We start from the raw sequence: 21,834 nt of genomic DNA, 5'->3' as shown, positions 1-21,834 counted from the left end.
AATGTTAATAATTTACCGTCTCTCTTTTTAGGATATCATACCTCAGCCTTTATTAGATCAGTACTTGTCAATGACTGACCCAGCTCGGGCCCAGACTGTTGACACTGAAATAGCAAAACACTGTGCTTATAGTCTCCCAGGGGTGGCCTTAACTCTGGGCAGGCAGAATTGGCACTGTCTGAAGGATACATATGAGACCTTGGCATCAGATGTACAGGTAAAATCACATTTTCAGACAAGAATTTAGAACATCACTATACAAATTAGAAATAGGCAAGCAAGGAATGTTGAAGCTTACAAGAAACCGTGAAGCTGTTGATAGTGTGCAAAATTTATGTTCAAATACTTTCCCCTTTTCCTTCCCTCTGCTCCCCCCACTCCTGTCTCCTCCTTAGGGCTTTAAGAAAATGCAGCTTCATAAATATAATGCATGTACAGAATTTGGGAGCTTGTGTAAATATTTTTGCCTCTTCCCACCCTCCAAAAAAAACCAGTTCTATTTCTTCAGTATTTTCTACAGTTACAGTGTTTAATCTAGAAAATTTGTTTATTTACTATCAAGTGGAAGGTACGTCGGACGCTAGCTTTTTCCATACATGAACTGGCTGTTATATTAGGAGATCAACTAACAGCAGCTGATCTAGTGCCGATTTTTAATGGATTCTTGAAAGATCTGGACGAAGTGCGCATTGGAGTTCTTAAACATCTCTATGACTTTCTGAAGGTAAAAGGACATGTCATTTAAATACATGGGTTTTCACTTACTTAGATTAGGGATGTCTCTGTGTTTCACACTGAAAAAAACTTTCTTTGGACATTTTAGGCAGTTAAAACAAACAAACACTTTTTTGTTTTATTTTCCCCCAGATATGTTATTTTAATGCTTTTTTATGATTCTTTGAATTCCATTCCCAAATAAATAAATCCTCCTGTATCTGATCTTTTATTTTTGCAAGCCAGTGCAAAATAAGTGTTATTTAGAGTAATCCAGGTCTGTAGCAGGAAGGACTCTGATTAATTTAGGGGTTGGGGAAGAACAGATTAGATCATTAATCCATTTTTGGGACCCTCTACAAGAGTGGTCTTTCCAGCATCTTTTCTTATACTTTTCCAGTCAAGTTCAACAAGGAAAAAATGGGTAAAAGCTCTGTAGCTGGAAACATTGCAAAGTGGTGTCTTGTGTGCTTATTTGAGAATGGGCTGAAACTTTAATTCCTCGCTACTCAACTGGTGGACAAAGTATGACTAAAAGACTTAAAAAAAGAGTTTTTCAGTTAGGTGTGTCTAATTTGATCATGCAGTTTCATGCTTGATTTTTCAGTAACTGTACAGTAGCTCTTGGAAAATTCAGCTTCTACAGCTAGACGTCCACAGCTTTTAGAATCTGGCCTGTGGTTTTCTGGAGAGTAAAACATTTTCTATGAACATTCAACTTTTTCTTACAGGAAAATGCAAATAAATAGCAATGTCAAGGAGTAAGGAACAGAAAATATCCCAGAGGGGTACAGCTTCTAAAGTTTCAAATTATTGTTTTGAACTGCTGGATTCATCAATTTCATTTAATAATACCTTGTTTGTGGAACACCTTTTCCTTCAGTTGCTTCATGCAGACAAAAGGCGAGAGTACCTTTACCAGCTTCAAGAATTTGTGGTGACTGATAACAGCAGGAATTGGCGGTTTCGTTATGAACTGGCAGAGTAAGTAAAAACATAATCATTTCAACCTCTGGTGATACGGTTCCACATCCTGAATCGTGGTTTCATATCTGGAATTGAACATGGGGCGTGGAGATATTTAGGTTTAACCTTGAAACTACATTTAGAATCAGTAGGTCTGGGAGAGTGGGAGAAGCTTAGGGTACAACACACTGACCCACCAGCTTGCCATAGCTCAATCTCTGGGGATCACCTGTTTGATGAGAGGGTCATTTTCTCTTTGTTCTCCATTGAGGCTGGAAGCCCTAACTAACTTCCTTCAGTGATCCATAACTCATCTCATGTTCAGACAACATTGCTGTTGGATGGTAGGGTTAAATAACCACAGAAAGCAAAACAGCAGGGAGATGACTCTTACCTCTTTACAGCATTAGATTGAGATTAGAATATAGACTGCAGTTTTGATGTCCACATTTTAAAATGGATATGGGGAAAAATTGGTCTCCATCAGCACAAGTAGGTAGTGTGTAGTAAGAGTGTATATGATACCTGATGAAACATTTTGTAATGGTGCACCGATTAAAGATATTTTTTGGGCTGATACTCATGGCCGATTTATTAATGAGCCATATAGGCTGATAGCAATCTGACTGCTGATGTGCAGGCCTGGCAGCTTGGAGAACAGTGCTGGGTTGGTAAGTCTCTGTGGCGAGGGAGGGAATAGGGCAGGGGCAGGTGCTGCCCAGCCAGGGTAGCTCATGCTGCTGTGTGCACCCCCAGAGGAAGCATGGGGGGCATGTGCCCCCTGGATCAGTGCATGGAGCGAGGGTGAGCCTGGGGCTGGGCTCTTCCCAGTGGAGTTGTTGGGCTGAGGCTGCACTTGGGATGGGTGGTGGTGGTGCTAGGAGGGGGGCTATGGCAAATTTTTGGCGTGGCTGTAGTTGCCCTCCCTGTGTTGCTGTTGCCACCTGTCCCATGTACAGCCCTGGCCCAAACCAGTGCCTGGTGCCTCCTCCAGCCCTAGCCCACAGGAGCAGCCCACCCTCCCCCCATGCACAGATCCAGGGGGCCCATGTCCCCTTTGTCTCTCCCGGAGGTGCACACAGTGGTGGGAGCTGCACCTGCTCCTTCCCAGGCCCCTGGACAAGCCACTTGCAGCTCTGTCCCGTGCCCTGGGCAGTGCATGTCCCAGCCTCACTCCCTCTCTCCCTCCCCCAACTTACCAACCGCACACTCCTCTCCAAGCTGCTGCGCTGCATTCCTGGCTGCGCGCATGCTGCAACTGTGCCCATGCATGGCGCGTTTATCAGCGACAGTATCAGCCACATTACCAGCAATCGTCTTTTTTAGCTGATGTCAGTTTTCCCTTTATCAGTGCCAATATGATATGGCCTGATGTATTGATCAGCGCACTTCTACCCTTTAGTTGACTCACTTAGCTTTTTTTCACAGAAAAGCGCCTCAAAAGCAAAGGCCTAGAAAATATTTTACTCATGTATTTTTTTTTTTTTTTAGGTGATAGAAAATTTAGAAGCGATTTTTAATTCTGATATAAAATATGTTCACAGGAAGGCACCACTATCACCACAAATCACAAACACACTGAAAGCAATCTAAAAACTTGTATCAAAACAGATAAGCAGTAACAACAACAGTACTTAAACATAATTAATTAACTCTAGATAGAAAATTCACAACTATGATAGAACAAGTCAACCAGAACCACTAGCATAGCTTATTAATTCAAATGAACCCTAAACATACATCAATTTAACAGTCCTGTCAAGAAAAAGATGAATTCTGGAGGCCTAGATCTGAGAGAGATGCACTCCGGAATAAGGGTGGGGGGTGATACTTACAGTCTCCTCTGAGCTTGACTGCAGAATATCTCAACAGTGTGAGCGGCTAGACTGCTGCAGATACTCCACCTTCAGGACACCAGACTTCTGCACTGCCTAGTTCACCAATCAGGCAGAATGACTGTTGCCCTTCAAGATCGGTTGTTCTACCAGGATCCCTGCCTCACATCCCACCCGGTCTCTGTCTCTCACTTTTTCATAAACTTGGGTCTGGTCTCGCCCTCTGACTCACATATACAGACACACAGCGTCTCTCTCTCTCTCTGTCTCTCTAATACAGAAGTAGTGAAATCAAACTGTCTGATAGACCAGAAGTCAGACCAGCTGGTCTCATGGCCCCACCTGGCTTTAAAATCTGTGAAACATGTAGAGCATGTTAATTCTTGTCTAGCCACTGACAGGTCTGATTGTACTTAACTGTGGTTTAATTATGGGTCTATGCAGTATGGGTCTATAAAATCTTTTAAACATTATTGCAAGCACCCTTTTTTATTGTAAAGTAAGCTGATTAATTTAGGGTTTTTTTCATGCAATTGAGTGCGTTATGAGGGTAGAATAGATTTGGTGGAAGTTATAATAATGATGTTTTTATTTTAGTATGCAGACAGCTAGCCAGTAGCTAAAAATCAATTTTTATTTATTTAAAAAATTAAACATAGTGCATTTTACTACCTATAGCGTCCATCGTTTCAAACTAAGGTACTTGCTTTCACAGAAATCCTACTGTCAGGATACCATCTGCAGGTGTAATGCTATCTTTGTAATATAAACCCAGTGCAGAAAATAGCAGTTTGTTGCATGATGGTTCCCTGACATCTAGTGGATGAACTTTGCAACTTCACTGTGGGGTGTCTGGGAGTGATTGGCAGTGCTGCACTAATGGCTTGTTCCTGTGAAGCAGTGATGCCCAACCTTTTTAGACTCAACGCCCCCACTCTTAGAAAATGCCAGCTCTTACTTTTCAATTGTTTCTTGACTACGGAAAGTAATAGAACAGTTCTTCTTTTGCAAAGAACTCAGACCACAGGAAGGGAGGGATATTTTTGATGCCATTAATCCCTATTTGGAAACTCAGAGCTTATACTGTGTATCATTATTTGCACCCCTAGCTGTGCTAATGTTACATGGCAACCCCCAGCATCCTTGAAAGGATTTCATGGCACCCTGGTTGAGAATTCCTGCTGTAAAGGCTAGGATACCTTATGTGCAGTTTTCCCAACATTGTATACCTTAGATATTTATTTATACCTTCCCTGAAATAATTCAGGGAATGAAAGAATGAAGAAGAACCTGAGAACCATAAAAACCTTGCTCTGTATTTTTGCATTATTCTCTTGATGATTTTAGCAGTACCTTCTATACGTGCAGTTTGTACAAAGTGTTGCTGCTGAAGTTGCATTTTTCATATATTTTACTCAATTGAACTGGACTAATTTTGATGACTATATACTCTATGTATACATAATAAACTGAACCAAAGTCCTGAAGCATTGCATAATAACAGTGATGTTTTTCCTCAAGCATTTTCAGCAGCTTTGTTCAAGAAACCATATATATTTCCTTCTCCCCCCTACCATCAATAAGAAAGGAAAAATGAGAAGAGATTAATGTTATGCTTCCCAAAGATAATCCCTTCCATTTGTATTGCAGACAGCTGATCCTGATATTAGAACTCTACAACCCTAATGATGTGTATGATTATTTAAGACACATTGCACTAACTCTCTGTTCTGATAAAGTATCTGAAGTCAGGTGGATCTCCTTCAAACTGGTAGGGGTTTTATTCTTTTTTATTTTCTTAACACTTATACAAATAAACTTGATAAGCTTGTTGAAGCTGTAGTTTCAAACAGACACTCTGAACACAAATATGTTTCATTTTTGAGCTGGTCAAATTGTTTTATTTGCCTAGAGTTTGATGTGAATTCATTGATGTAGTTTGTTTGCTTTTAAAATGACTTTTTAAAATCATAGATTTCATAGATTTCTAGGGTTGGAAGGGACCTATTAGATCACTGAGTCTGACCCCCCCCTGTTTTGGGGGTCTTTTATTAGTCAAAATTGACAAGGGACTGAAAAGTCAAAACCCAGCAAAACAGCTCTAAATTCTCTTTTTCTCATGTGCCTACAGAAACACAGCACTGTTCTATTTCTATAGAACGTGTGCATCTCTAAGTAGTGTTTAAGAACGTGATGCAACTGAAGCGCCAGCTTTCACAATCTGAATCTCACGCCTGATCTTCTTACAGGTTGTGGCTATACTACAGAAGTTCTATGCAAACAACGCAAATGCGTTGGGATTAAATTTCATTAACGAACTTGTAGTGAGGTTTCGTCATTGTTCCAAATGGGTTGGAAGACAAGCTTTTGCCTTCATTTGTCAGGTTGGAATGCCTTTTTATGTTTATGTGTTGAATGTATGTATACATACATATTTGGGAGAGTTTCTAATGCTTCCAAGAAGGAAATAAATGGCTTTCACTACTGAGAAAGGGATATGGAGCCATTGACTTCCATCGTATTTAAATTGACTAAAATCAGTACTGACTGAATGTTACTTATCTTCTAACTATAGCTTATTGCAGGGGTCAGCAAACCCTGGCACGTGTGCAGCATATGGCATGCAAAGCCATTTTGCTTGGCGCACAACCACCAGCCCGGGCGCTAAGCAGCTGCTGCCAGCCTTGGAGCTCAGGCTGTTCCCAGCAGGCGGCTGGGAGGCTGCAAGCCCTGTTGCAAGCAGACTGGGCTCTGTGGGCCAGCTGCAGCCGGGAGGCTGCGAACAGCTGCTCGGGGCCTGGTATGTCAGCCCTCCGGTACCTTCCAAGGTAGACATTGTGGGGTTTTTTGGTACTCTGGCTAAAAAATGTTGCCTACCCCGGCTTATTGGCTTAATTGACCTGATTTTAGTCCAAATTACTAAGCTGTCTTGGCGAGCACTTTTGATGATAAAATCAGCTAGAAGATGCTAAAACAACCTTTGTTTCATATAACCCACCTTGGGAACCAGTGGGAACCAATGTTCTGCAGTGAGCAAGGTTCATAAGGGCTACATGGATGAAGAGAGGTTTCCAGACAAAAACTGGTAGAAAAATAGGTGTGCCTGGAAATGCCTTGGCTTGTCTAAACAGGAGGGGAAATAGAAATGGGTGTTGACTGCATTAATCTTTGATTTAACTGAAAGGAGCAAAAGCTGTACGTCTTGTCCTTTTGGCCAAGGAAAAAATTCCCCCAAAGTCAAGGTGACCCACAGAGGTGGCAAGAGTCCTCTTGTTGCTTGGACCACGTAAAGGTATTGTGATCACTTTAGTCCCTGTCGGAACAGGAAGTTCTTGATTCTTCCATCTCTTTGGGTCACCTAAATACATTGATTGGACCTGTCCATCCAGGAACTGGGAAGTGAAAAGAATGGCCAGCAGGAGAAGGAAAAGAAACAGAAACAACAATCAGCCTCTGCTTTGTAAATGTAAAGTGTTGAGAATGCAACTGAAATAGATAACATGCTTCCATTCTGTTTTTTTTCTATACAGTTAACTTTTTTTTCTTTTTAAACACAGACCAAACTAAGGGCAAAGTGCAAAGGGGAGGGGGAGCTGGGTATTTTAAGATATTGATGATTCAGCTTGCTAAGTATGTTCTGTCTTAGGTTTTGTCTTCTGTTCTGCTTTTATCCCCCAGGCAGTGGTAGAGGAGGAGTGTATGCCTGTTGATCAGTTTGTTGAGCACTTACTCCCCAGTCTTTTAAGTCTTGCTTCTGATCCAGTGCCAAATGTAAGGGTTCTGCTAGCCAAGGCTTTAAGGCAAACACTGTTGGAGAAAGGTATGCTAAATAATTCCTTTGAAACAACAAATTTCTTATGAATTCCATCGTTCCTATAACAGTGCTGTTCTTTACGAATTGCTTTGCTCAACTAGTAAAATGATGTTCAGTTTCTCTGTACAACAGAATAAGCATGCTATAATCGGGGGAGCGTGCAGAACATAATATCAGCGTGCAGAAGGGCGACACCATGTTCATGTTATGTGGGTTTTTTTTTTCTTTTTGGAAGTTTTTTTCCCAGGACTATATATCCTTTGAAGCTGACATTACATCTAATATAGGAGATGTGACATTACATCCAGTAGATGGCAGTTGTAATGTTTTGTAATGAGAAGTCACACAGTCTTCTGCAGATTACTTTTTAGAGGAAGAACCAGTAAACTGTAGGGATGAAAAATTCATGCAGAAAACCATTGAGAAGGTCTTTTTTCTTTCTTTCTTTGCATTTCTTTTTAAAAAAAAAAAAAAAAGGGTGGGGGGTTCAGAACATGGTAATGCTAGTGGAATATTTAAAAGGTTCTTTGCAAAATCTATTTGCCGTACTCATTCTTCTTGCACCTGCCTCTGTTCCTCATAGCATCCAGGTCATCTCTGCTGTCTTTTCTGTAAGATGGCACACAGGAACCTCCCACTCTGTCTAACCTCTGATCTTTCCCCTGCTGTCTTCTGCCCCTACCCCTACCCCAACTACCCAAATGAGGTACTTTTTTAAAGTAGGCTTTTTTTTTTAAGTTTTTTTTTTTTTTTGGTTGAAAAATATAGGCTTAAAAAAAAGTATGATGGTGGCAGCCAGCCAGGTTTCCACTTATGCTGGTAGATTTCCACTTAGGACTCAGAAGAAGCAAGAGCCGCTTTTAAAAAAATAATGAGGACTCAACAAATAGTTCTGCCCATGCCAAGCAATAGTAAAAGCAATTAAGAAAGAAAAATACACGTTCCTCTTGTCTGGTTTGCTTGGGCTTGCTTTAACTTCCTCAGGGAGACCAAGCCTGCAAATCAGACGAACTGCCTTGAACAATTTCTGTAACTGGGTGAAGGAAAAGGCTAACACCACCACCATGCATGCTCCCCGTGCCTGTGACTTGGACGGGGAAGCAAAACTTTTATTTACTTTTTCTTCTAATAGGAAAATGTGAATAGTTTGTGATGGGTCTGAGCAGTGTACTGTATTGCAATGTTTTGAGAGTAATGGGTGTGGGGAAGCAGTGGTAGCAGCTGAAATAGAGGGGCGTGAGGCTGTGTAACTTTACTGAGGTGGGGAGCACCTTGGGAAGCACTGATGTAAAGTATGGCTTTGCTGAAAACGTTTTGTGTTTTTTTTCTTTCCTTCTCCCCCTCGTTCTAGCTTACTTTAAAAGTGTTGGCAATCCTCATCTAGAAGCTGTGGAAGAAACTGTCCTAGCTTTACAATCTGACAGAGACCAAGATGTTTGCTTTTTTGCCACTGTAAAACTAAAACAGAATAACATGGAGACCACTTCCATTGAAAAACAAAACTGAGCTGTTCACCTGCTATGATCCCTGAACATCAAAATGTTAACATGCTGTGTGTTCTTGGTTTGCCTGATTCACAGGAAGGAGAAAGGAATGAAGCAGTTGGCTGCCTACCTGAACTGAAAGGAAAGGGATCGCTGACAATGCCACAATCCTCACTAAATGACCACTTTTGTAGCTACAACTGTGGATGCTAGCTGATCAGTCAGACTTTGGGGATTTTTTCCCTCATAAAAGTGGGCTGTAACTTTCATATCTACCCAGATTTCAGTATTGTATATATCCTCTTATTAAGAAATTACACAAATGTAACATTTCAGTATCATAATGTTAATGTTTCTTAATACAGTTAAAAAAAGTACAACCCCTGTGAATGCCAGTAATAAAGCAATCTGCTACAAGCTTAAAGGACTTCCTAAGCTTTGAAGCCCAAGGTTAGTATGCTTAAGTGAAAATGTTTCCCCTATTTTATTGTGTCTTTTTTATATTGTTTATAATATTACATTTTATTATTTTAAATGAACAATGTGTGTATACATATATGTGAATAGCTCCTGCAGCTTGGCAAAAATAATTCACAGAACTTTAATCTCATATCAGTGAGAGAGATCGAAGAAGCCATTTCACTTTAAACAGCACAGTTGGCAAGTAAAAGTTAATGTGCATAGGTCACCTTTTACCTTTTAATAGACATCTGATATATTTTAAATCACAGAGGGATTAACTTGCTTTGTATTTTGTGGCTCTTTCTTATTACTTTGTCTTTTTATAAACTGCATTATCATAGCTTTTCTTTGTACACTTACTGTTATCTCCCCAAACATTTCTGCCCTCAAGTCAGTTCATTTAATTAAAATCACATTGGTAGGAGATTAAAATCTTTAAATGTTTTGCAGAGTACGTAAAAAGGGGGACATGCACATGCACATTCACATAACTTGAAAAAACTTGTATGAGGTTCAGCAGTCATTTTCCTTGGAACCTGCCTCTCTCAAACTTACAATCTGAATCTATGATTTCCTACAACGAGAGGAGATTCTTGTAAAATATTGTGGTCTCAAGTTTCCAAAGGAGGTGAAGCGCAGGTTTTCAGAGTAAGGAAGCTGACCTACTGTTCTTCACAAATTCTGTTTTTATAACTGTCTGTGGTTGTCGTTATGGGGGTTGGAGGTGAGCAAAAAAACCCCACGAAAAAACCAAAACCCACAAACTAACATTGCCTGGGGTGGCACTTGGGACATCAAGACTGTGTTAACCAGGAACTTCCTACAAGAAGAGAATGAAGTCCCCATCATTAAATCCAACAATTTTGTGAAATGCCAACTTAAGTTGCAATGTTGATGCCCTTGGCTGTTCCATTTTCACCCCTGTTTTCCCTTGCATCCTAAGTCTCTAACGTGGTCTATTGAAGTTGGGGAAAAGACGCATTGACTTTAATGGGCTTTGGATCAGGGCCATAACCTTGTTTAAGGAGGACCGTTTATATACTGGGGAAAATGTCTCATGTAATGGTAGATAAATTATTATATTCAGTGTTTGCTCAGTCTGTAAATAGACCAATGAGAGACTATTTCCATCTACATTATTTCATTACTGTAGCATTAAGTAGTTCAACTGTTTGGAAGTTAAAAATATTACTCTTTAACTGGATTGTCAGCTGTATGGGAAGTAGCTTTCTCAGCCTGACTCTTGTACTTTTTGGAAGGTTCAATTTTGTATAAATGTCAATGAAACTAGTTTTGAATTATCCTGTATAGTATTTGTAATAAATTGTTTGCTTGCAAGACCATAGGTGCTTTTAGAATCTATAGGGGAAAATATATAGTTGCTATTTCAGTAAACAGCCTAAGCTCTGTAAATTCCAGAAAGTTCTACGCTTAATTTTTTTTATAATTTTAAACAAATGCCTCTTCAATGCAAACAGATTTTTTATGACTGCAGATTCTCAGCAAAAAAGTCAAGTTAATTTTTTGTAGTTTTAATATCTTTTTTCTAATGCTAACATTAAACTAATATTTTTAAGAGTTCAGATTTTCTAAAATTGTTCTGACCAGGTTTCATTTTTGTTGACTATTAACAGGTCATTCAGTTTCCAAGCACTGATCACAACTTTTTTTTTTTAAGTGTACATAGATATGTTTTTAATGTACTGTATATAAACTGGTTACTTCGAACATCAACACAACCCAGCTTTGTTTCAGCAATCATCTTAAATAGCTACCTTTACCTGCAGTAATCTACCAGAAAACCCAAATGTCCATTGGGTGGGTGTCTTTACAGAGGTGGGATAGTTTTCATAATGGGACTTCTTTAATTAAAACTTGTGGGACGTTTTGGGACATTTTGTTTTGGTTTTTGTTTTTTAAAAGCCACCAGCTAAGTTCACAAAATCTCTCTTTTTTTTTTTTTTTTAAAAAAAATTGTGCTTTTAAAGATTTTTGGTAATTCTCTAGCTCTAGAGATCCATGGCCATTTTAAATAATGTGATTTTTTTTTTTTTAACTAAGGCTTTTAAAAACTTGTTAAACTACGGTTGTATGCACTAGAGGGGATGCCATAATTCTCCTTTTAACTTTAGACAGTGCGCAGTTCTATTAATTTGGTGCACTTTTTACAGTTTTGTTTTTTATTTTATACTGGAAATATTTCAACATGGCTAAAGACTGCACTTTACAGCTCATACCAGATACATGTATGCAATGAAGATTAAAGCTATGTATTCTCATGCAATTCTCTGGGTTGTTTAAATTATGCAAAATTGTATGTTGCAGATGCAGGAAAAGTTAGTCTACTTTCACAAAAGCTGCAAGGATGTAATTTCTTAAAACCACTTTTGACTAAGGGACCTGAAAATAACATTAGTGGTGCAATATTGCTGTAGAAAATTATCGGGCACTTGTAATCCAAAGCATGTTAGTCATGTTGCTTAGAATTCCAACTCACTGTATCCGTTATAGAGGATATACCCTTGGCATCTAACCGGACACTGCCCTAGTGGCAGTTTGCGTGTCTGTAAAAACAGTGTTGTTTAGAGTCCAAATAAGTGAAGACACTCTGGAAGTGCCACTCACTTGTCAGAATATAGAATCTATGTAACTTTCTATTTGTATTTATCTCAATAAATTCTGCAACTGTTTTACGAAATGTCTCAGTGGTGGCCAGATCTGTCACAAATAGCGTGTGCATTTTGTCATCTTCCACTGCATGAGTCTGTTATAATGCTGGAGGCTGCAATGGCAGTGTATGGTCAACAGTATTGATTCATTATATGGTTCAAATGGAACCATAAAGAGCTAGATTAGGATTTAAATTTAACATCAATATCTAATTTGGGCAAAATGTAATGTCGTCATTGACGCTTTTAATTTTGGAATTTCCCCAGTCTTCTGTGCTTGGTGTTCTCAGCCTTCATGTTGCATCATAACTCATTTAATGTGAGGAAGGGTGAAGTGGCCAGGGGACTGGATGAGAACACGGCATGGGCAGAGAGATGCTGGGTCATTTTTGTTTTTCTTTTTCCCCTCAGCCCATTTGAGTGTTGCACTCTTATAGTTGCATAGCCTTATTTCTGCTTTTTTTTGTGTATCCTTCCTCAAGTGCTTGCCTCCCCATGCATTGACAAGGACATTCATACTTCTCCCCAGCTATGACCACTCCCTGTACCTCTCCCAACCCCAAGTGCCCATCTGGCCTTCCCAAAATGCTCTCCTGCACTCCCTCTCTATTTTTATCTAAGTTCCCCTTTCCTTCTTTCATGTTCTCCACCCAATTTGCCCCTAAGCCTGTCTTCTAGACCTTCCCCCAGCTTTACTTCACCAACTCCCTGTCTTCTCCCAGGATCAGTCCTTCCCTTTTTCAGATTTCCTCTTTTCTCTCAAATTTCTGAGAAGGTCTTCAAGTAATCGTAAATGATAAATCCCAAGGTTCAATCTTGCCCTATGCTTTCTTCTGTATGGGAAGAAAGAAGCCTGCATTGCACTGGTAATAGGGACTCATGTCCAACTGGTTCTCTAGTCTGTCCTGTGAGGGGGAAGATATCCCCATGGTTAGGGACAGAAGTTGCACATGGACTGGCTTAAGTGATCAGAAACTGGCTTAAATCTGTAACAGAGCGTAATTTAAGTGCACATAAACCAGTTTCAAAATGGCTTGAACTGGTTTAAGAGAAACCTGGTTGAATATAGTATCAGACTTGACTGATTTGGGTCAAACCGGTTTATGAAACTCCTGTCCCAGACCCCTTCCTGGTTCAAGTTAAATCACAGTCCCCCAGCATTCCAGCATGCTTTCCAGCCCTGGCTGGGTTGTGCTGCCTGCTCCAAAGAGTAGGGCTGGTCCTGCCCCTCTGCTCCCTAGCTGGAGCAGTGAGGGTTGACTGACAAGGGGATGTGGGGGTGGAGGGGGCAAGCCCAGTCTGCAGCTCCTCCACCTTTCCTTCCACCCCAACCCAGCAAACTCGGCTGGGGTCTAGGGCCAGGGAGGGGGGTTAAACACCTCTTCCACCACTCAAACTTACTGTGGACTAAAGACTCCAGAGACGCCTGGAAGCAGAAAGAGGAAGCATTGAGCAATCCTGCAGAGTCCTGCTGCTGTAATTCTGGACTGCAAGTCCCAGAGACCTTGGGGGTGCCTGGAAGAGGAAATGAACACACAGCCAGGGAGCCCTGCTCTAGTATCCCCTGGCTTCTGGCCTGAGCCACTGCAGGCATGTGGCTGCATTTCTGGAATCAAAGGTAAATGTCTGTTCTCTTTTCAATTTAATCTGTGCAGGTTTAGGCTAATCTGCAAAGACTGAATCGATTCGATCTTGGGCTTTTTGACTGTACCTAGCCCAGGTCTGCAAGGAGATCTATTAATAGCTTTGTTTACTCATCAGGGGGCATCTTGGCTAGCTATGGGGCTGCGCGCTATGATTATGATGAAAACCCATGGAACCTCAACTGTCATGTGATATGACATTTTAACTCCACTATTTAGCTCAGCAAAGCAGCTGTTTAGCTCAGTTGCTCAGAGTGTTGTGCTGGTTTGATCCCTGGCTGGACTGGATGATCTCTTAGCCCCTTTCAGCCTTACTTCTCTGTAACCCACATTCAGGGCATACATATGTCACATCATCATGTATCCTGCCCAGATGCTCTGTGACATCGCACTGATGCTCTTCAAATGGTTGTGTCTCCAGTGACTTAGTGACGGAAGGATCTCCAGGCTAGTCCCCTAACCCATAGGATGTGGCCACGCTCTCGCTTCACTGCCCCCTCCCAGAAGGAAAGGACCAGCAAAGCAGCTTCAGGCAATAGCAGTGTGGCCCCCACAGTTTCTCTGCCAGCACAGTTCACCGTCCAGCTCCACCTGCCTGAGACCAACGAGACTTTCTCACTGCCTGACTGTCACAATGACTTGACTATACAGAAGCTCAAGGACCATTTGGAGTTACTGGCCGGCATTCCCCTGGATTTTCAGCGTCTCCAGTACCTGGATGAAAGTGAGGACCTCTAACCCGGGGACTCTTCAGGCAAGGAATCCTTGCCACTTAATATCCTTAATATCTTGTTCAAGTCCAAGGGCTGCACCTGCCCATTCTTGTGGCACTTAGTACCCGGATGAGGGTCTGAGCTCTTTGTTCTTCCATCCCACCATGTGTACGGAATTGATCTTCTGTCCCAGCCCTTGGCATTCCTTCCACCTGCCCTGGGGGCTTGCCAATTCCACCCATCTGTGGCTTGCTAGGAGCTTTGCCAGGTGTGTGAAAAGGATGACCATTTTGTTTCTGCAGCATTTAATGCCTATTTAAAAACAGCCCCTGCCATCCAGTCACCTGCCTTACCTGCACATGTGCGCACACAAAGTTTTCATCTCGATTAGTATGCTGTCTCCCCATTCTTCTAACCATGCACTGTGTTCTGTCTTAAGCCCTGATCCTTCACTAAGCTCTGGGTTAGCACAGGGATCTGCCCATGTGGACCTTATTGCAGGAGAGTGAGGTATCCCAGACAGGGACCATGCCTTTGTGCTCACACAATGGGATGTCAATCTTTGTTGGAGTATCTGGGTGCTACTACAACAGAAGCAGTCAATACAGGAGGCAGACAGCAGAACCAGATCAATGCTGCGTTTACTAGGGGCTGGGGTGGGGTGGGGGGGAGGCTTTCAAATGGAATTATACCCATCAAATAATGATTTTGTATTCAGGGAGTCTTGTAGGTTGATGTGCTGAGCATGTTCTTTTCTAAAAGCTGTATGCTTTTCAAATGATATCTTAACTTTTTTTGGATTCCCCTCCAGTAGACCTGCCAGATGATTCTACATTTAAGAGCCATGATATTGTCCCTGGTGGGACAATTACTTTGCGCATCTGGCAACATGATGGCTTGGGGCATCTCGTAGCTGCAGCTGCAGAGGGAAATATTCCAAAGGTTGGTTTCATTACTTTTGTAAACGGGGAGGGGGGCAGCTTTTTAAAGAAAGCAAGAAAGGCGGGTTAGTAAAAGGTTCCTGTTCTAGATGCTCACCTCAGACTAGTCTACATACTGTGAAGGTTGAGAAGGGGTGCTCTACCTCAGATAACGACCTTGGAAAGCTTACTAATGTGAAATCGTAGCTAATGATTATTCATAATACTTGAATATACTGGTCTCTCTCTGAGTGTGGTTTAAAAGGAACTGGAAATCTGAAGATGGTGAATGGTTTGGACAAGAGGGAAAACATGCTGATGATGCTGATTCCTGAGTAAAGCTAAGTGCTCCTTCAAAGCTCATGGTTCCTCCAAATTCAGTGGCGCTAGCATTGCTGTAGGAAGTCTACGATATCTCCCCAGCACTTGGACGTGCTTCAGTGAAGGCGCAGGAGTGTGCAGCATAGACTGTGGTGTCCCTTGAGATGAGAGAGGTACTGTATTGTGGTTAAGGGCTGGCCAAAGAGTTTTCTGAGTAAACTTTCTCAACTGGAAATTGGGTTTTTGAAAAAAGCCCTGCAGCTGCCATGGCACTCAGGCCCCCTTGCCAGGAGAGGGAATGTCATCGTAGGGGAGAGCCAGATGAAGGAGACTCACCTGTAGTGTGAGTTGGGAGCATGAGATGCTGTTGGGAGGAACTTGTAAATGTCACAAATACTGACACTTTTCACCAAAAACTCCATTAGACAGCTGCCCAGCTCCAATCCTATCCAGTGTCTCTTCCGGACCTTGGTCTTTGCCTGGCTCCCGCCCCAGAAGTTTTAGAATATGGCGATGTTTAATATTGATAACCGTTAAATATAATCAGCTGCAAATTGTGCAATGTTTTATTTTGCCAGCTAATAAGTGCAGGTGTTACGAAGGACCCTGTCGGCAGGACTCCCCAGTCAGACTTCCTGGGTCCAGAGCAGGAGGCGGACTGGAGAGCACATCGCACATTTGTGGCACTCTACATTGCCAGCCACAGAGGCCATGCGGCTGCTGTCCATTTTCTACTAGAAAACGGTAATCGCCAGAACCGGAAGGTCCAAAGAGGCCATTCTGATAATCGATGCTGACTTCCTACAGAAAAGGGGCAGCTCCTTTACACAGAAACGTGACCCTTTGGTTAAAATCTGATGAATTTCTCCCGGTTGTGGTTGGGAACAGTGCTCTGAGAGAAAGCATTGCTTTTCTTTTCTCTCTCTCTTTTTTTTGTTGTTGTCTCCTTCGTATAACCAAGATGGCAGTTCCATGAGAACTGACATGCAAAATGACAATCCTAGGCGCTGTGCTCTGAAAAGCCAGGTTGTGGCATTGCCCGCTGTCTCAAAGAGGGCTTACGGCTGAACTATGTGATTTTTGCCTTTTACTGAGGTCTATTTTTATTATGATTATAGGGGCCTGATCCAAGCCCAATTAAAAACAATGGGATTCTTTCTGTTGGCTTCAGCAGGGTTTGGCTCAGGCTGGATGCCAGCATTTGGAGCATTTCTCTGCCAACAGACTGCTATGCTTTCCCATCACTACAGTGCACAGATCGCAGCATCCCGAACAGCTGGGCTCAGATCCAGACGTCTATTACTTTAAATTTCAGAAAAGTTCTTGACCCCGTTGCTAAAGTCAGGCTAGAAACTGCATGACTTGTACAGAGTGGTGGGTTTGTGCTTGCAATTAAACATTTGTCTTACACCTTTAAGTGCCAGGAACCTGATAAATGATGTATTGATTCCATTGGGAAAATAAACTTCTTGATGTTAAGAAGCCATTAATACAGTTTAACCCTGGGTATTAATGGCTGGTGCTGAATGGTCTGCCCTGCTGTTTTACACCTAATGGACTATACATGGGATAACATGGCCTCAGGTGGCCGTAATTCTATCATGAGGTTCTGGGGATGCTGTAAATCAGGTGAGTGAAGCGCAAGTGCTTTATTCACATCACCTGGCTCCTGTATCATTGTTACTGCTGCTGCTTGATGAAAGTACAGTTGTCAGGTCATGAGGAAAGAGACCCTTCCTCTGTCCAGCTGTGCTTTTTTCAGTCCAAGCCTGACCTTGTTGAAAGGATTTTTTCCCCCTCTTTCTGTCCCTTCTTGGTTCTCAGCTTTACCTTGGGTTAAATAATTGCTCCTGGTGTAAAGGAGAGATGAGACCTGCATGGGTCACTGTTGGGCCAAGGTAGTGGAGGTGAAGGCAGAGAGGGGCATTTGTTCCCTGCAGATATTTGCTAACTGCAGTGGGAGGATCTTGATTACAATGTCTCCCAAGGACGTTACAATGCTGTGAAGTAAATTCAGGCCTCTGAGTGGCATTCTCTCCTTCCTTAAATGTTCAAGCCCACACTGCCCTCTCCCGCCTTCCCAGGCCCTGATCATGTGTGCTCTTTTCAGGTGCAGATGTACATTTTAAAACACCGCTGGGCAGGACTGCTCTTCACGTGGCTGCTATCAAGGGCCACTACGACTGCATCGATGAACTGCTCACCTACGGGGCACAGGCTGCTACCCCAGACAACAAGGGACAGACTGCAATAAGCCTTGCTCGCCTGTGGGGCCAGAGGCAGAGTGAACGCAAAATGTTCTCCTACTTTTGGAAGCAGAGAGCAAGTGGCGTGGGACCATCCATCCCCTCCTCTCCCCAGAGTCCAAGCAAGACGCCTACAAATTCCCACGTGGGCTGATTTACTTAGCCCTAGGGAGCTTGAGGGGACAGCTGGTTCAAGATCCATGCTTCAAATACTGGAGGTCCTGATGTAAAATGAGCTTGTGCTGGTGATGCCATAGCCCTGATGACAACCAGCTTGACAGCACTATTCCCAAACACGTTCTTAACTTGCAGGTTATTGAGACTGGTAATACTGTGCCCTGTCCAGTTTTGCAAGCTGTGCCTCTAAATTCTCTTTGAAATGCTTGTTGCTGGACTCATTTTCTGACCATTAGCAACAGGCCGGGATGTTTAGTGGGCAGATCAGGGAGCTGGAAATAAGGAAACACTGATTTGCCATGCAGTCCTTGGTAGGTCCCTGGACTTCCTGTACTGAAAGATTGGCAGGGAGCATGGGGAGGGCTCCTAGTCCCTCTGATAACATGTGCTAATGAGGTTATGCCTACAAGTGGCTAACTATGATCACTGGTAGGTATAATGAGAATAAGTATGCATGCAAATTAGGTGTGCTGTTGGGTCCAGAGAATTTTAAACTAGCAGGATTTGCAAAAGCACCTCAGGGCATGAAGCACCAGCTCTCGCTGACTTTCAAAGGGACAGTTAGGTTTTAAGAAATCCCACCCTTAATCCTTCAAGGCCAAATTTCCAAGTGCTCGGCCCCCAGCAGCATATTGAGATCTTCCAGAGAGCTTAGTGCAAGAAGCCATGATGAGCTATACGTGGTGACTTGTGAAGCTCATGCTGTTCCCTGTGTCGATGCGATGTGCTTGCTAACAGAACTGGGGTGTTAATGCCAGCTGTGGCGATACTGCCCTCCTAGGCACTCGGCCACCTCCTGGAGTTGTGCCTGTGCCTGAGTTAGGCACCCGAAGGAGACTGACACCCTTAAGGAAGGGTGATCTCTATGCAGCCACGTGAGCTATCAATGAAAGGTAAATGGAAAGGGCAGGACTTCAGTTTCTAACGTGGCTAGAAAGAGGTGACTGGGGCTCTAGGTGCCAGCCCTCTCCTTGAATTAGGTGCCTAAGCCTACTTTTCTGGTCTGTGAAGGAAAACGAACAAGTGCTCATTCACCCAGCGCGTTAGGAGAAAATTTGCTTCTGCCTGTTTCAGATCGGGGGCTCTGCTCTCAAGCAGAGTAGGCATTTGAACCTGAGTCTTGCCTGTCTCAGGAGAACATTCAAATCACAGGGCTGTTAGCCATTTTGGGGACTATAACACACACCACATGCCCCAGATGGGACCGTTGCATCACTGTAAGTGGACGGGGGAGAGGGTTCTGCTCTCCAAAGCAAATGAAAACCAATTGCTTCATCCTCTGAGTGTTACTTACACACAACAAGGTGTGCGGTGCATTTTTAAAACCTGCATTTTTAATTATAACCTATGGAGGAAACTCCAGCTTTTCCTATTGCATTCAAATTTTGCAACAGAAATGAGCAGAAATCTCCTGGAGAGAACTAGGACGCTGTTGTTGCAGTTCCCAGCAGAGGGCACTCTGGGATCAGGCATGACAGTGGAGTAGACCAACCCCTGCTTCACAAGAGGATTATTATTAAGGCCTGCGTATTGGGCCTGCGTATTGGGTGCAAACGTATCCCTGGTCAGGATTGCCAGAGATTTTAATTGTCTTTGGTGTAGTGTTGTTTGCCAATCTGTGTGCGCCATTATTTCAGTTCTGAGGGATGTGTGCCGTTGTTTGTCAAACCAAGCATGATTCAAACAATCTGAGCAGAGCAGTGGGAGTCCTCCATTGTCAAGGACTTGTTGAGGGATGTGCTATTTAATTTTATATAGTTCCTGTAGAAAATACAATTGTTTGCACAGGAAATCTTGTGTTGTTCTGTTGCTTAATTCTGTTAAGGTTTGAGGATACCGTTGTTACAGCAGCTGCATGAGAACGGTAGACCACGCATTCTGCATCTGGCAATGGCTAGAATTGATGTAAAAGATGGTGCTACTGGCATTCTGCTGTGTAATTGCCCATTTCAAGGAACCACATACAGAGGGTGTCTCTGGAAGCCTTTGATTTTTCATTTTTTTTTGTCTGTCTAGACTGCCAGTCTGCACCCTAGAGCCTAGAAATGTGGAAAAGATTTGTACCTGTTCCCAAACTTTGCATGGCCTCCTGATTGACCGTGGTGGTGGGAAAGAACAACCTGGGAATATTGCATGGAACGACCTGGATGATCTCAAAGGGTGGAGTACATAAAATGGGATGAAGTTCAACAGTACAAAGCGCAAGTACCTGTGTACTTGGGAAGAATGGCAAGAACTTGTTTTAAGCTAGGTTCATCACTTGGGAATTGTAGAGAAGACAGACGTGGATGGTAGTGGCTGATCATAGGATGACCATGACCTACCAGTGCCTTGGAAAAGGCATATATAAGCTCAGGGTGCATCAGGACAGGGATTTACAGCAGAAGTATTAATGCCATGGTACAAGGCACTGGCGAGACATCTGAAATCTTGTGTACTGTTCTGGTTGTTCATGTTCAGGAACGGTGGGATCTGACCGGAACAGGTATAGAGGAAGGCTAGATGGATGACCAGGGAATGGAAAAGCTGTCTCAGGAGAAAAGTGGGGGAGGAAGAACCTGACTTAGCCTAGCAGCATGAACAATGGGATGGGATAGGATTGAATACAAAAGCAGAAGGAAATATCAGGAAGGAGAAAGATATTTAAGCTAAAAGAAATGGTTAATTCCAGAAAAAAATGAGCATCAATAAATGTAAGCTGGGAATTAGAAGAAAGTTTATAGCCAATAGACGAGTAAGACTTCTGTAGAAGCACATCAGCACCATTTGCAGTTGTTGCTTTAACTAGCTATTGAGAAAACAAAAAATCTTGGTCAGCATGGTTAAAGTGAATGTGTTGCTTTTCTTAAGTTGGATAATGAGCTCTGCCACTACGTAGGAGGAGATCAATCTCGATAAAAATAGCGTCATGGTGGAAATGGCAAGAAAGGGAGAGTTAGTGGTTAGTGAAGGGGCTGGGAGTCTTAATTTTGGGATGTGTTCTCCAGCCAGAGCTGTCCGAACATGTGACCTTGAATGTCTGATAAGGCATCAGAGGTGCATGGTGGAACAGGAAAACAGATACATCTCTGCATGAAGAGCCTGGTGCGGACATGCACATGGGCATGTTCCCGATCCCTTTTCTGTAAAAAGGAGATTGAATCATGCCAAGGGATTTCCTTAATGTTTGAACAGTCCTCAGACAGGGACACGACAGAAGGGAAAAGCGAGAGGATTGTTAATAAAGAGGTTTTATTAACAAAAAGCCTCTAAACCACTACGTTAGGACAAACGCCATGGCTGTTTCATAATGTATAGAAGTGTGCGACAGAAGCAAGTGTTTGGAGAGAGACATGTTTTCCCTGGATGCAAAAGGCAACAAGAGTGTAAGTGAATGTATCATGACAAGCACAGAAATAATTCATCACATTTCCTCTTCATTATCAGCTCTGCTCGTTTCCTCGCCGGGACAGGACCTCCCCACTGCATGGTCTTCACTTCCCCTGAATCTTGATGGAGTGATGGTGCCGAGAACTCAAAACGTCTGACTCCTGCTATGTGGGAACGTGCCACCATGCCTGGCAAGTGTCCTGCATGTCTCTTGTCATGCTTGCTGCCTTCTGCTGGTGATACTTAGCAGAGCATTCGGAAAGGTCCTTCAGCTGTGAGCTGTCTTTCCCTTGGAGGAGTCTTCGTTATGCCCAGTTGCTCTCTAAATTACCCTTTGATCTTGCTTGTGTGCCATATCTTCGTATGCCTGTCTTTGTCCAAACTCCTTGTATATAGATGATGTGCTTTGCATTGTTGTTAAAAATCGGTTGGTCTCTGTCCTCAGCCAAAGACTGTCTTTGCTAATGGCATTGCTTAAAGGTTCTTAGTCAGAGCAGCATG

At 42.7% G+C, this 21,834-nt stretch overlaps 2 protein-coding genes across 4 annotated transcripts in view; both read left to right on the top strand.

Annotated features, from left to right (window-relative positions):
• The window catches only part of LOC149856735 (serine/threonine-protein phosphatase 4 regulatory subunit 1-like), a 32,743-nt gene extending 20,776 nt beyond the window's left edge, over positions 1 to 11,967 (top strand). For all 3 annotated transcript variants that reach the window (XM_090020765.1, XM_090020764.1, XM_090020763.1), the window contains 7 exons: positions 32 to 217; positions 563 to 724; positions 1,598 to 1,698; positions 5,166 to 5,286; positions 5,765 to 5,899; positions 7,194 to 7,335; positions 8,681 to 11,967. In XM_090020765.1, coding sequence (XP_089876891.1) covers positions 32 to 217; positions 563 to 724; positions 1,598 to 1,698; positions 5,166 to 5,286; positions 5,765 to 5,899; positions 7,194 to 7,335; positions 8,681 to 8,835 — 1,002 coding nt within the window. In that variant the 3' untranslated portion in view covers positions 8,836 to 11,967. The remainder of the gene's footprint in view (positions 1 to 31; positions 218 to 562; positions 725 to 1,597; positions 1,699 to 5,165; positions 5,287 to 5,764; positions 5,900 to 7,193; positions 7,336 to 8,680) is intronic.
• Positions 11,968 to 14,055: 2,088 nt separating this feature from the next.
• Positions 14,056 to 17,941, top strand: ANKRD60 (ankyrin repeat domain 60). Its single transcript, XM_090064093.1, has 4 exons — positions 14,056 to 14,311; positions 15,112 to 15,242; positions 16,120 to 16,285; positions 17,652 to 17,941. Exons 1-4 carry the CDS (start codon positions 14,056 to 14,058, stop codon positions 17,939 to 17,941), a joined length of 843 nt encoding a protein of 280 aa, XP_089920219.1.
• The last annotated feature ends 3,893 nt before the right edge of the window (positions 17,942 to 21,834 follow it).

This window comes from Crocodylus siamensis, chromosome 10, assembly GCF_052110815.1.
Source record: "Crocodylus siamensis isolate JL-2025a chromosome 10, ASM5211081v1, whole genome shotgun sequence".
Taxonomy (NCBI): domain Eukaryota; kingdom Metazoa; phylum Chordata; order Crocodylia; family Crocodylidae; genus Crocodylus; species Crocodylus siamensis.
The sequence above is the reverse complement of the archived record's forward strand: the minus strand, read 5'-3'. Positions and strand labels throughout refer to the sequence as shown.

Excerpts from the sequence above, each read along its gene's own strand:
- ANKRD60 (XM_090064093.1), top strand. The coding sequence starts at position 14,056 with ATGTGGCCACGCTCTCGCTTCACTGCCCCCTCCCAGAAGGAAAGGACC. Across the intron at positions 14,312-15,111 it reads TCTCCAGTACCTGGATGAAA|TAGACCTGCCAGATGATTCT; the intron begins GTGAGGACCTCT and ends ATTCCCCTCCAG. Across the intron at positions 16,286-17,651 it reads CCATTTTCTACTAGAAAACG|GTGCAGATGTACATTTTAAA; the intron begins GTAATCGCCAGA and ends TGCTCTTTTCAG.